Source organism: Mercurialis annua, linkage group LG2, assembly GCF_937616625.2.
Source record: "Mercurialis annua linkage group LG2, ddMerAnnu1.2, whole genome shotgun sequence".
NCBI classification, from domain to species: domain Eukaryota; kingdom Viridiplantae; phylum Streptophyta; class Magnoliopsida; order Malpighiales; family Euphorbiaceae; genus Mercurialis; species Mercurialis annua.
The window spans coordinates 49,028,271-49,044,465 of record NC_065571.1 but is presented as its reverse complement, the minus strand read 5'-3'; the positions used below and the strand labels follow the sequence as shown (position 1 = coordinate 49,044,465).

General features: G+C 30.8%; 1 protein-coding gene across 1 annotated transcript; it reads right to left on the bottom strand.

The window, feature by feature from the left end:
- Positions 1 to 11,742: 11,742 nt before the first annotated feature.
- LOC126669523 (COP9 signalosome complex subunit 5a-like) lies at positions 11,743 to 15,570 on the bottom strand. Its single transcript, XM_050363012.2, has 6 exons — positions 14,977 to 15,570; positions 14,550 to 14,831; positions 14,320 to 14,467; positions 13,015 to 13,097; positions 12,122 to 12,199; positions 11,743 to 12,030 (listed from the first exon to the last, which is right to left on the bottom strand). The coding sequence occupies exons 1-6, from the start codon at positions 15,388 to 15,390 to the stop codon at positions 11,941 to 11,943; spliced, it is 1,095 nt and encodes a 364-aa protein (XP_050218969.1). The 5' UTR covers positions 15,391 to 15,570; the 3' UTR covers positions 11,743 to 11,940.
- Between the last annotated feature and the right edge of the window lie 625 nt (positions 15,571 to 16,195).

The window sequence follows — 16,195 nt, the reverse complement described above, 5'->3', positions numbered from 1 at the left end:
CAAAAATGCTAATGTGACTATATATTATAATGTCCATATCAGTATTTTCTTTTTTCGGTATTCTGATTTGTCGAAAAATAAAAAATTGATGACTGATATTGTCGGAGTTTAAAGTTTGTACTGTAATTGTAAATCACGTTAAAATTTGCAATTGATCCTTAAAATATTTCTACTGACCAGTTTAATCTTATATCTCAATACAAAAAATTGAAACTACGAATTATATAATTCTTATTTTTATTTGAAAGTTTTAAAAAAGTATATTTTAACTAGTGAATTTTTTTTTATCTAAACATATTTTGATTAACTAAATGCTTTATTTATTTTGTTTATTAAATATCAAGTACTTAATACTTAATTGATGTTTGTCAAAAATAAAGAAAACAAATATTGAACAAGAAAGGTATGTACCTACTTCTTACTTATTTCAATTGTTTCACACTTTTTTGGTTTGATTAATGATTAATAATTATGTTATACTAATTATTAACCAAATAATACACCAATAATATGTAAGTATTTATATAAAATAGATTTTTTGGCTGAGTTTTATATGGAATATGAATCTCATTCATATAGTAAGTATTATTTGTGGAATTTTTAAAAAAAATCTCCATTAGTTTAAAATGAAAACGTGTGTACCAAGCAAGCATATATCCAGATGGAGCAAATGCTATAATTTTTCGTAATTCTAACACAAATCAATGCGCAATTTCCCTAATCCTCTCCTCTCTTAATCATATTACGGTATCAGTTTCTCTTTCAAGGCTCTATTAAGGGGTTTTTCTTTAGATTTTTTTTTTTCAAATTAGTCTTGTTAAAATTCATACAAAACTGGTATTGAATAAGGGTCATTTTAAGAATAAAAACTCCATTGACCGATAGGTAGATCAATCATACATCATGCAAATTTAGACATCGGAAATACTTAAATATTCCATCAATATTTGAAGGTTTAAATGCACAAAAAATCACCAACTTTCGCGTGTTTTTGGTATTTGACACGAACTTTAAATTTTGGCAGATAAATACACGAACTATCAATTTTTTGCATATATGATCAAGTTTCCTTTTTAGGTGAAAAACGGTGTCGTTTTAAGTATAAAACGTTGTCGTTTTAGGTCAAAAACGGTGCCGTTTTATGTCAAAAAGGTGCCCGTGTTATATATGCAAAAAAATAATAGTTTGTGTATTTATATTCCAAAATTGAAAGTTCGTGTTAAATACCAAAAACAGGTAAAAGTTAGTGATTTTTGGAGCAATTAAGCCATATTTGAAACAGGACACTCTTTCCGTTAATTTTTGTTTGCACTGGCCCAAAAAGAGCTCATATGGGCTAATTCGGGTTTTTGAGCCCAAAAGCCATCAACTATCCTTTTGTTCCTATCTTAGCTTAATAGTTATCTTTTTTAGTCATTATCTTATTTTTAGTCATTATCTTAATTATTTAGTTTAGTATTATCTAAATAAGAGATTGTATCTCACTGGACTACGTTTTCTATTTTAGGGTTTGTCCCCTATAAATAGCTAGCTTTAGGTTTGTATTAACGACAACTCAAATCAATCAAACAAATACAACTTCAAAGCCCTGTGCTTTTCTATCCCCAACCTCCGCGGTTGGTTAATTTAGGAGTAGTTTTCAGTATTAATCTCGCCTGAGTTCATAACTCCCAGATTATTACTATTAGATCACGTGGTTAAGTGTCTTTAACCAAACAACACACTTTTCTGACTAAATTTTGGTCTAAAGCATACTTCCATACAAAACCCATTATAAATTCAAAGATTCGCGTGTCTGGAAATTTTCCACGCAAACATCTTTTGGCGACTCCACTGGGGACGTGTTATGGTCGACACAAGGACTGCATTTAAGAAGGAAAGTGTCAAATTCAGACTCTTTGCAAGCTGTGGTGCGATCATAGTTTTGATCAAATCATGTCTTATTATTCGAGTCAACTATCGGTGATCATAGAGAATATGAGAGCCGAACGTGCTGCTATCAAAAGGGAGATCATGGCCGATTTTAATAAATTAAATTCGGCTATAAATAATCTTGCTAAGGTGTTAGGAGGCGAACAGATCAAAGAGCCAGCCTATGACTACGAGATCACCGAGTTTTCTTTAATCTCTACTGGAGATATTGATAGTGTTGATGAAATCCACACCGATAATGACATCAACGCCGATCTTGACGTTAGTGATACTGAGACCGAAGAAGCTTACATCAATGATGATCCTAATATTAGTATTAACCTTGATGATATCAAGGATGATATTTCTAGGCAAGTCAACGATACTGGGGGGCATGGGCGATCTCCATTCCTTTTAAGGGGTCAAATCCCATCGGATTTTGTACAAACCGATATTGCTGATGATGAAAACACCGAGAGGCAAGGCCGATCACCATTCGCCTTGATAAGTCATGCCGAATCGATTGTTAAGAATCTACCAAGGTATGTGTCGCGGTCAATGATTCATGGAAAATGGAATGAAATTTTTAGTCAAGGTACAACTTACTTTTTACTATATTTTCGGTCAAAAATTCAATATATGAAAGAACAGATTAAGTCGATTTATAATAAAAAGTTTCGCTTTAAATTTTGGACGATCTATTTAAAACAACCACGAAGGAAAAGAAAAGGTTGATCGTTTAAAATTGAAAGTAAGCCGATCACAATATTACAAATTGGTTGATGTTGTGTTAAGTGATCGGTTAAAAAATAAGCGAAGGTGGCCGATCAACAATGACGTTATTTTTAAAAAATTAAATTGATCGGCCAAGTGACGATCAATGCATTTTAAGAGTCCAAGTATGCCGATTCAATGAGTTAACAAAGTGGTTCAGTGACATTGTGAATCGGCCAATTAAATTATTTGTGGAATGGGAAAAGCTAATATGGTGACATGGCGATTAAAAAGAGATTCAGAGTTCAAAAGTAAGGGTTGCTTCGGAGATCAAAGACACGCGATAAAAATACGTCTTCTCACCTTACTTGACATTCAGCTAAAAAGACGTGGGGGGCATTGTTTGCACTGGCCCAAAAAGAGCTCATATGGGCTAATTCGGGTTTTTGAGCCCAAAAGCCATCAACTATCCTTTTGTTCCTATCTTAGCTTAATAGTTATCTTTTTTAGTCATTATCTTATTTTTAGTCATTATCTTAATTATTTAGTTTAGTATTATCTAAATAAGAGATTGTATCTCACTGGACTACGTTTTCTATTTTAGGGTTTGTCCCCTATAAATAGCTAGCTTTAGGTTTGTATTAACGACAACTCAAATCAATCAAACAAATACAACTTCAAAGCCCTGTGCTTTTCTATCCCCAACCTCCGCGGTTGGTTAATTTAGGAGTAGTTTTCAGTATTAATCTCGCCTGAGTTCATAACTCCCAGATTATTACTATTAGATCACGTGGTTAAGTGTCTTTAACCAAACAACACACTTTTCTGACTAAATTTTGGTCTAAAGCATACTTCCATACAAAACCCATTATAAATTCAAAGATTCGCGTGTCTGGAAATTTTCCACGCAAACAATTTTGTAGAGAGTATTATAACCCAATATTTTTAACCTACTTTTTTATGCTGCTTGACGTGGCATTAAGGAGCGGATTGATTAAATTCTGTTTTCTGAGGTATACATTTTTGAATGAGAATTGGATGAATAAAATTTTTTCACGTAAGATGCATTAAAAAAATTGGATTAAAAAAATGAATTATAAAGTATTTTTCTTTTTTAATTGTATATTTAAGCAAATGAATTTATCTACAGGCACTGTTTGAATTGCGGGATTATGGATGAAATTCATGAAATTCCATACAATCCATGTTTTTATCGGAATCCATTTTAGGTATGAAAAAATTATATAATGTATAGATTTTCAAATTCCTCCATACTCCAAAATCCTTCATTTAAATTTCCATCTAGGAGGTGGGAAAGTGAAAATCTATCATTTTTATAAATAATGGATTGTGCTAATATTTAATTATTTTAAATATATCCCTATGAATCATAGATTATATATACATTTCAAATGATGGATTTTATAAATTTATAGATTAAACATTCCATTGATTTAAAATCCATGGATTTAAAAAAATTCATTGATTTAAAAACTATCAATCCAAACGGTGCCATAATAATTTGTCCATTTAAAATTTAAGATACCTTTAACTATTATTTTTTAAATCTATTTTTTCCTAATAAATGATTCCATGACTCAATTTATAAAGTATTTGTTGGTATATTAGTATTTACTTTATGATTTAAAATAAAAAGTCCACCTTTTTAGTATGTACAATTTTGATTAAATAGACAAATAAAAAACAAGAGTAATTTCGATAAAGTGTTTTAGAAAAACACCAAATTTTTACGATTTGTTTTTTCTATTATATCTTTATCTTATAAAATCGTTAATTTTGTCCAAATTTGTACTTTTCATTTTGAGTTATACCTATAAGTATTAAATTGACATCCTTAACTGATGTGTCCTTTATAACTTTTTCTTTAAATAAAATGAATTATGCTTGACTCTCGGCGACGATCTTAACAATTCCGTTATTGTAATGTCAGACTAAAGGTGATCTGGATAGAGATTGATATTTTCATAGGCCAATGGATTAAATTCAAAGCGTTTGCTTGAGTTAGCCATATTTATATTTTTAGAAGTTGTTTTAAAGCTATTTAGATATCGATTTATATTCACAATCCACAAATTATAAAATAAATTTACGTGAGATGAGTTCATGAAGATCCGATTTAATTAATAAATTATTCAGCACAAGCACATGACGAAAACTTAAATATTATTTTGGAATAAGATAATGTATATTTTGTCCATTTAAGCACAAATTTCTAAACCATTTTAGCTTTTATCGCTTTTCCTAATTTACTTATTGTAATCAGCATGTTGGACTAAATTATAAAATTAATTTGCATAAAAGTAATTTAAAATCTTAGAAAAATTAACAAATAAAATTGTATTTGCTTTATAATTGCTATGTCAAAAACTGAACCTTAGAATAAGATGTTTTAAATTAAATACAAATAATCTTTTAATTGTATAAAACTGGTAATTTTGTTGGGTTTTTAACGATGGTGTGGATAAACAAAATAAATGAATTGGAATTCCCTCAAGTTCAAATGAATTTGAAGGAGTCATGTTCACGATTTACACTGTTCAGTGTAAATTGAATGGTGTAGATTAATTTGATTGAAATTATATTTTTTTGATTAACACCATTTATTTTATAATATATATTAAAATATAAAATATTGATTAGAACTTTTTTACATTAAATATAACATTAAACGCTATTTAAAATATATATGAAAATATAAAATATTGATTAGAACTTTTTTTAAGTGAAAATTGGTCAATTTGATGTTTAAAGGGTGCAACTAAAAGTAAAAGGTGTAAATTTGGGTACAATTGGCGATTTACAATGTTACCGTGTAAATAAAAAGAAGTTAAAAGGTAGAGGAATTTTAACGCTATTACTCTTTATATTTTTATATTAATTAGGGATAATAATTTTTACTATTTAAGTCAATTAACTTTTAAATTGGATCATAATAATCTCTAAATTCGTTTATTTTTATAATTTGAACATTAATTGATCTAAACATGAATTTTTTTTTTATTAAAATAGATGTCAAATGATTTACCATCACATACAATTTTAGAGATAAAAATGACACTTTACCCGATGTGGATAAAATGGTATCTCATTTCACTTCACCAACGTTTCTTAATTTCTTAATTGTGTCTATATCCGTATCCCATGCACTTTAGTGCTATTAAGTCTCTTGTTAACATTATTTTTAGCTGTGAAAAGAGAAGCATAAAATCTTAAGGAAAAAGAAATACAAATTCATAATTGTTGTTTTAAAGTCAAAATTAGGTTTGCTTAATCTTTTGGATTTGCGGTCTTTGCAAGGCATTAAGGCCTACATTTTGTCGTTATCTCACCATGCCTTTTGTTTAATTTCTTCATTATGTCAAACAATTAAAATCCGTACATAAAGTACATGAATCTGTTTAGCATGTCTTGAGCTCATCAATCTTCTTACATACTTGTAAATAATTAACATTCAATCAAAAAAAAGAATTATCATTAGAAAACATATTAATTTTAACTTATTAGACTTATAATGTGGAAGTTTGACTATGATGATTAAATATTAGGCGGAGGTAGAGATATTCTGAAATTTAATTAAATAATTTTTCTTACTGTTCTTTTAGTCCCAATTTTTTATCCTTTAATTAAATTTTAAGCTTGATCTCTTAAAACAGATTTTAAAAATTATTTTTATGCAAATTTGCATTTGTATTTATAATTAAAGTGTTATATAGGTCCGAAAAATCTAACCGGTCTAAAATAAATCTAATTTATACACCGTCTGGTAATAAATATTAGACATAAATCGGATATGAACACAAAATCCGTCAGAGCCTGATCTCAATTCATCCAAATTCAAATCCGTTTGAGCCCGGCCACGATCTAGGTGAAGGTTTGTTAGTTGAGGAAATTAGGCTAGACACCGTAATGCATAAATATTCTCATTTTTACAGTGCGACGCCGATCATTGTAGAAATACGATGGAAGTTGACCGGAGCTGAACTTTCATCTTTTCTTTTTGCAACAATACGGTGGCCTATTTCTACTATTTTCTTGAGTTGTACAATTTTTTATCCATCGACAAATACGAGACGAAAACGACTCCAATGCCGACAAAAACTGTAGTGCATGGTTTTTCCCTATTTCTTGAGTTTGTATATGCAAAATGATACATACTTAGTTTGAGTTTTTTTTAATCTTTTGGTGTTTTTGTCTTTTGAGTTAATGAATTTTGAATTTTGGTTTAATGGATATTTTTTGTTCTTAGACAATTGCATACTGATTTTTTCTAGTTGCTTATAAATATGGTTTTTGATATTTTTCATGCTTTGAATTTTTGTTGTATAAGATAATAAACATAAGGTGTTTGCTTCATATTTTTCATGCTTTGTCCGAGTCCTTAGGGATTCAGTTTTCATCTTGTTGGATGATATCATGGCGGATCCTATGGATTCTGCCGTCTGCTTTATATGTTTTTGTCCTACTGGCGGGAGTCCGATATCGTCTGAAAGTGAATCTCCTGCGACTCGGCTCTATTGTAGTTAAGATAGGATTCGGTATCCATCAATACTGATAGTAAACTAAGAAATAATTCATTTTATTTTTACAATTTAAAAAATAAACTAACAGTAAATTAGTTTTTCACGTAAACTGGCAATATATCGTTAATAAATTAATAGTAGATTTATTTTTAGTAAACCGATAATAAACCATTTGTAAACTTACATTATAATATTTTTGATAAATTGTATTTTTGCAATAAAATAGGTCAACCCGTATTTTTATAATAATTTTGGTCGAACCGTATTTCTAAAAATATTTGCTATTTCATAAGTATTTCTAAAAAAAAAAAACCTTGTTAGTTTGTTACATGAATCAAATTGCTTAATATATTTGCTTGTTAAAAACATAAATTAAATTGAAATCCAAAATTCTAATTTATTTATTTATTAGATAAACGAAACACAATTTTTCAAGTTTGAAATTTAAAACCGCTTAGCTGTTTTAAAATCACAAATTCTAACGTATTTTGCAATTTTAATACGTATTTTTAAATTTACAATATTGGCCACCAACTTTTGAATCTTTGTATTTCAAAATACCGAGCGATTTTCTGTCAAAAAAATGATAGACATGAACGCCAGAACAATATTTATTATGGTGTCCACCTCAACATAGTTTAACGAAAAATTGCTCGATATTTCGAATTGTAAAAAAATAATAGTTCATATATTAAATTGCAAAAATTAAAAATTAATATAAAAATTGTAAACACTTTAAATTTATAATTTTAAAAGCAATTAAACCATACATAAAGAATATTGATGATAAAAAAGCTGGAGTACCTAGAGGCTCCAATGAATTTGGCACCATAGCTTTTGATAATTGTCCTATCAATGGCTAACGCACTAAGCAGATTCTTAGAAGAACAAATTGAAGACGCACATGCAGGGAAGGTTCCACGTAATGAAATCAGTTATCAAAGTTTTGATTTAGATATAGTGGAAACAACATATATTCCTAATCTTTTTTCTGTTTCTAATTAAAGACTTAAATTCTTCTTTCAACAAATTAAAAGTATAAATTCTTCTTTACCAACAAAATTGCATGATAGATGTTTCCTTTGACATAGCCAATTTGTAAAATATTGTAAATTAATTAGGACAAATCACTAAAATTATTCCATTTCTTTGAATTTTTTATTTATAGTCCAATCTTTTTAAAATGTCAAATGTAACCTAATTTTGATATAAAAGTACGAATGAAGAATAAGGGACAAGGCAAAATTTACGATAATGTCTTTAATAATAATTACATTTTATTAGGATAACTAACTATTATAATCAAACTCACAAACTATTTTTTAATGCAATTAAAATTTGGGAGACGCTATTTTTAGAGCAGTAATTGATAGGGTTAGAATAAGATTTGTATTATGACAAGATCACCCTTTGATTGAATAGGAAAAATTACATTCAAATTAAAAGAGAGATAAAGAAGATTATTTTTTTGTTTTTAAAAATTATGTGTAAAATTGAGGGAGTTAATTGAGCCTTTTTCAAAGTGATGTGGCATTTAATTTGTTTGTTTTTAAAGATCGCCTTTTTTATGCATTATCAAACCTAACCTTTTTTTAGATACTTATCAAAGTTAGAGTATGATTGAAGATATTAAATGTTTTAATCGTAAATAAAAATAAATCGAAAAGTCAAACTTTTTTGTGAACGAAAAAAAAAATAGCTGGCTACAATTTAAGTATAATTATCGAAATTAGGTTAAAATTTATTTTTTTTTTTTAAATGGACCATAAATAAAAATTGAAAAGCTTGAGTGTTTTTATGTGATTATGCCTTTAATTTACATATTTTAAAATTTTCATCCTCATCATAATTAGAAAAACACAAAATTCCTTTTTATTAGTATTAGAAGGTTGGGACCAATTACATGATGGACCTTCAGTTAGTGGAAAATAGGGTAGATGAACTGAATCAAATGTCGTTGTTGTAAGTAATAGTAGAATCCAAATTAATTTTAGGATTAATTACATATAAAATCACTACTTTTATACGAAATTGCAAAAATAACACGACCTTTAAAACGTGGCAATTCAGGGCATTACCTTTCATTTCTTTTCAAAAATAACACGGACACATTTTTAGTGGCATTTTTGTTGACGTGGCGTGACACGTGGCACTCTCATCGGGTGTCCAAGTCAGCAAAATTTTATCAAAAAACGTGCCCATGTTGTTTTTGAAAAGAAATGAAAGGTGATGCCCTGAATTGACACGTTTTAAAGGTCGTGTTATTTTTGAAAATTCGTGTAAAGGTGCTGATTTTTAGTTTTGGGACTTAAGCCCCGCATAGTCTAAAAAACAGTAAGTAAGCAATGCGTCTTTGTAATTAACCCTTAATTTTATGGTTTATTTTGTAATGTTTGTTTAAGCAAAATTGTATTGAATCCGTGACGAGATAACTACCCAACGCATATAAAAAAATAAGAATTTTCACGGGAATGGCTAAGCAAGACTATCAAATATGTAAATAACATTTTTTGTTCACATATTTTATTTTATGTTAAAAAGAGGAAATATGAATGGACATTAAAGATGGCAATTTCGTTTCATCATATCAATCATGCCAATAAACAAGAGGAAAATGCTCATAAGCTTTAGCCACGTAGTAGTAGTAGTAGAGTGAATTTCTTGAATAGGTCCGTTTGGTCAATTGCGGACCATTTTTACATAAGTGAACTCCGGTAATCTATTTAGACGAATCTAAATCGGTTTTCCGAGATACCGAGTTATATCTATTTTATGGTTTGGCGATTATGATAATTTGTTAATGAAGTTTGTTCATTTAATACTTATAACATGACAATTAAAGGGCAAAATGAACCTGTCTTGAAATTTGTATAGTATTAATTGAATGAGAAAAAAAGAAGAAGATTTAAGTAAGGGTGTAGTGAAATGATGCCACATAGTTTGTGAAGTAATTGAATGGGTACATAAGAAGAGAAAGAAACGGAAGGTTAAGAAGTAGTGGTTGAGACATGTGAGAATGTCACAAGCTTATTAGTCACTATAATTCCTTGTGAAGACCTATCTTTTTGTTATCTTATGAGTATCTAATCTTCTAAATCAAACCAAATTTAATTTGTTTCAGCACAATGCTAACACCCACTAAGACTTATATTTTCCATTTTTATTGTGCAAGTAAGTTCAAGTTTTAAAATACTCAGTTTGATAAATTCGCGAGCGTAAACAAGTATTTAGTTAATATGCTTTTTTATTCTCTTTTCTAGGAATACCTTTCTTATTCTATCTTATTAACAATAATACTAAATATTTTTCTATTAAAATTTAATTTTAAATATTTATATAGATAATGGAATCTAATCGAGTTCAGGTCTCGTTTCAAATATTTTAACGAGTTCGAATTCGAACTCCTGAAACAAAACTCAATCTAATTTTGAGCGTTAAGAATCTGAGTTGAGCTCGAAATTAGTAGTATTCCTCTAATCAATTACACCCCTAGTAAGTGATGAGAATGCTAATTCTGAAAGGTCATTGCACTTTACCATCAAAATCATTACAATCTCTGAAAATTCACAAGTTGCTTGCTTGCCCTCTTTGCATGTGAACAGCAATTGAGCAATTTTCTTTTCGTTATATATATATTTTCAAAATGATTCGATTTTTTATATATATATATGATATATCAGCCTTCCATTTGTTCAACTCTTTAATTCCTGATCGTTTTGGCTCATATCATAATTTTGATTTGTACAAAGCAATTCAACCTATTCAACACCCGACAATTTGGACACAGCACTACAAAATGTCAATGGATTATAACTCAAATGCTATGTAACATTCTACGAATATAGCACCAAAAATCTCCCCTTCCCAAATTATAAAAAAAGACCAAAAAATGCATGCTCTACTCTCCCATATCCATCTTAAACAATTCAATTTCAAATTGATGATTGATATTCTTTTATTCGACAAGATTTACCCAACTGAATTGTTTTTTAAAAAATTATACCAGTAGTATCTAAACTTTTATAAATCTCATACTTCAATGTTTGGAAATTGGAACTTTTGTTTTATTTAAATTAATTTTTCAACTTTAAAATAGTGCTTTTAATCATTTTTCGATCATCAAACTCACAGTGCCAAAAATATATTTTAAACAACTCTCGTGATTTACCATTTGAATTCCATATAGATAAATATATCATCTATACATAATATTAGTTTTATTTTGCTAATATCACAAAATAACTGAAAAACAGCTAAAACACTTATTGAGTATATTTTTTATAATTCAAACACTAAATTAAAAAAAAAATTCTTTTGAAAATAAAAGAAATAAAAATTAAAATATTGAGATGATAGATTTGAGAACCTTCAGACTGCTGATATAATTTTTCCTAATATTTAAGTTCATTTGTTTATACAACTTCAAAGTTCAAAGTTCAAACCATTCATATTCGAGCCAAGGGCGCAGATTCAGACTTGAGCTATCATGTTCATATCTCTCTTGCGAGAATCCTACCTCACAAAACTTAACCGAAAACTAAGACCATGCTTTACAAAATAATGGATCGAAGGGAAGTGAAAAATAAGTCTATGTATACATGATACCTTGTTAATCAGTTGGAGATATATAAATTGACACAAGCCAAGATGTGAAATTTCCATTAAACCAATGATGGATGCCTAAAAGATTTACATCAGCCCGAAATAAACTAAAATCTCTGAATCCCACCAGTTAAACCACTCAGGAGAATCCATCAGCACTCCAAATCCATTATCATGTTTCAACCATTGGCTCAGGACCAGAACCCTCCGTGCGAGACCTACTTGATTGTCGTACAGAATTGAAAAGGATGTCCTTGATTACCTACAAGCACAAAATATAAGAAGCACAATTGATTTACCAAAGAAAAAAATTGTCCTTCAATTCTGTTCAAATTGCCAGTTCAGCAAGTTACCTGTGACATCAACCCATGAACCTGCTCCACTGTAATTTTAGCACTATCCCTAGTAATTTTAGTCAGTTGAGATTCTTCCTGCAAGTCATTAATCCACAATTACAGATAGGGCAGCCACATATCCACAGATAGCATATTCAATGACAGAATATAAGTATGCAATGAAAGTTGTGAAAGCACAAGTGTATAACCCACCTCCCGGACTTCTCACACATGATGGAACCGTAGATATCTCAAAAATTAAATGAATAAAACCACTAATTGCAACCTAAAGTAGCCTAGCATGTCCCTGAAGTTAGTAGCTAAGCTAAACATTGTACTGAGAGAATATCTTGATAACTAGAGGTGTGATAGAATTATAGTTATAATCAAATGTGCTACTGTCAAAACTCAAAAGCAACCCTCAAATATTTAGAGTTATAGAGTTTGCCCAACATACTTGCACCTTTGTCCTACTATTTGACATATATCGCTAGTCACCGAGGGGAAAAAAGATTACTGCATCACATTAAGGCTAAATGTAGTATTGTTTAAGCCAAATGAATTAGCTAAAACAGAGTCCATTTCTGCTATGCACGTAAAATTGAAAGATGAAAATACTACTATTGGAAGTATATAAGCATTCAAGTGTGCATGTTACTATTTGTATACATTCCCAGTTTGCTAAATTGTCACTGAAAAAGTAAGGCATAAATACAAACAATAGTCCTATGACCTATTGTCTTCTATGGCTAAATGATCAAAGACTTAATATGCCAAAGAAAGGGCAAGCCTAAACTGTACATGTCATTCAACAACAAAGTAACAAAAATTAGAGAATGAAGTTGCATTCTTGAAATGCTTCTCAAGAATATCATAGAATACTTATTGTCTAAACCGAAATAGATACACACCTCTTTCTTTCTTTGAGGTGGTGCTACAAGGGGCCCAAATCGGGAGTGAGCCAATTGATTCTCTGCTTGCTCCAGCTTCTCAGCTGCATAATTTGATAGACAATTATTAAAAGATAAAAGAAAGACTTAACAATCCAGAAAATCCAAACTTTTGTGAGTTTTATCAATTCTAACCATACATTTTAGTTCTATCAATTTTATCATGATTTGAAACAGTGTTATTAAAAGCGCTCGCCTTAGCGCCTAAAGCGCTCAGGCGAGGCGCCACAGCCTGATGGCGCCTCCAGACCTTCCAGTCGAGGCGCCTTCAGTAAGGCGAGCGCTTTATTTGCTTAAGCGCTCGCCTTGGCTCGCCTTGGAAGATGGAAAAAGCACGCTTTATTGAATTTTTTGTTTTTTTACGTTTTTTAGGTGACTTTTACTCTAATCTAGACATTCCTATTTGATAGCCTTAATTAATGCTTTAAATGGATTTAACTTAGGAAATTTAAAAGTCTTTTAGGAAGTCTAAAAGTCTATTCAAGTCTCTATTTAAGTGTTTAGGTTTAAGTAAAACACAATAACTTCAAATTAAAATATACGTTCAGTAGAAAAAAAAGAGCAGAGCCTTTTATTCTTTTTTCTCACGCCATGGATAGCCAACCTCAACCATGCACTGATGGTTCAACACCCACTGAAAAGAAGAAGGATCCAGGATGGAAATACAACTACTTGCAAAATCCTAATGACCCAAATCCAGTGACTTGTTCTTTTTGTGGGAAAGTCACAAATGGTGGCATATATAGAGCAAAGCTGCATCAAATCGGAGGTAATAAAGATGCAAGAAGATGTTTGAAGTGTCCTGAACATGTTAAGCTGGAATTACAGCAGTATATGATGGAAAAAAAAAAACAAAAAGTTAGCAGCTACATGCTTTATGATTATGGTTTAAATTTAGAAATTTAAGAGTTTTATATTTATGATTTATGACTTTTTATTAAATATATATATAAATATATATATTTAATATTTTTAGGTATTGGCGCCTTACTTCGATAAGGCGAGCGCTTTTTTAGCGCTTCTCGCCTCGGGCGATATATGGCTATCTCGCCTTGAGAGCGCCTTGCGCCTTAAACAACACTGATTTGAAAGATTTTGTCTCAATTCTAATCCAATTGCATATAGATTTCATTTTAACTAAGTTATAATAAGTTTATCCCAATATATGAGCAAACCCAACAAATAGAAAAGGCAAAGTTTGTACAAAACATTCTAATGAAATTCAAAAGAAAAGGTTATAGAAAAAACAGTGTAAAAAGAAACTACCTAAATCTGAAATTTGACCAGCAACATAGTCACCGTTGCCTAACAGAGGTGAGGACGATAGAGTATTGACCCAATATTTGTTCCACAAGAGATCTAACAGGTGGCAATCAAGAGAGGACTTGAAGTAAGTAATATCCAAAGCATAATACTGCAACAAAAAAATAAGAGAACAAATTAGCCAGTTAAATCACAGGATAAAATAAACCGTAACGAACAAATGTAATAAGAACCTGCTTGCAATGGACACCGAAGTCTTCAATCTTATTAAGCGGAATGGTTTGATATTCAGAGACGGGATCATCCGGAGGCTTATAACCTTCAGGGTAAGTCCTAAAAGCACCAATCTCGACTTTACCAGCTGAAACCGTCCTAGTTGGATCAATAACAACAGCCAAAAAAGGTTCCTGAAATTGCTGATTTAGCATTTGGGTCGAAACATCAATCCCCGATAGCCAGCACCCGTACCCGGGATGCGAATGATACCACCCCACAACATTCTCCAATCGCCCTGCCTACAATCAATGCACTATGAAAATTATTAAATTTACCCTGGAAAAAACAAAGTTTGCCTAGGGTTTCTGTAAATTAAAGCATCCTAGGGTTTTAGAATTGTAAATTTTCGAATTAAAGTAATTGAAAAGAGTGATGAACTAAAACCTGCTTATTCGTTTGTGAATAATCAACCATATACTCATAAGCATCAGCCTGGGCATTAACACGAGTTTCAGTGCCTTCAACAGGAAGGGCAAAAGCGTCCATAACAATGATAGAATCACCGTCGGTTTTGCCTTGCATAAGTCCCATAACCTCGATGGTCCCACCGGATCGAGCGTGGACAACCATCTTGAGGAGAGCAAGGGCGGAGATCTTGACGCGCCTGAAGTAGTGAGGATCGTTGGCCCATGGTTTGTCTTGTTGAAATTTAGCTTGCGCTGAGTCGTCGTAATAGAAGATTGCGTCGGACGAAGCGTCCGCCGCGGTGGTCGGAGGAGTGTCGATGGTTATTATATTGTTCTCGAGTTCCCAGGTTTTTTGGGCGATTGCAGTTGATGAGGACGGGTAGGGTTCCATTGTGGTTGTGATTGTGATGATCACTCAGCTCTGTCTGCTCATATACTGACTCTGCAGTTCAAGTTACTACGTCCGCACCGGCGGTTGAGAATCTTTAGGCTTTAGGGTTCTACCGTAACCGGGAAGAAACAAAAATATTCTGGTTTGGGCCCATTCTAAGCCCACGTTCACCTCCTAATGCTCTCTCGTGAAGCAAATATTTCCCATGTATATTTTTGGTGGATTGTTAAATATTATTTTGTTAGAATTTTAAATTTAAGATGCTTAGATTTCTAATTTTTTACAATTAATTGAAATATATTCAAAAATAAAATAATTTGTGAAATCCAAGACTATAAATAGAGCATGAAATTTTCTTGATTGGAACTTAAGATTCCTGATTTTTTATCATTCGATTTTTTTGTCATAGGCTAAACTTCAAAAACAATAAAGTGTGAATAGTAACAATACAAAAATGAATGATTTTCATAAACCAGTGAGTCATTCAAGGTCAAACGATGATACTGCCAAGCAGTCATCCAAAAGGGCTAATTAGCCACCAAATAGGCCACTCAAAACGAGACAAACCGGAAAATTAGAGTATGAATAATTGTCACTTCGACGCCATCATCAATAAAAAGAAATTTTTGCATTTACAGATATTTGATAATTCTCTTTAAAAGTGAAATGACGATGCGTGTAGTAACAATTTTCATATAAGTCTAAAATTTCGATGCCTCTACCATATTTTAAAATGCCAAGTAGTAGCCAATAATATAGCATTTGATTTACTGGAATATATTTCGAGTTTTTCATAGTATAATCT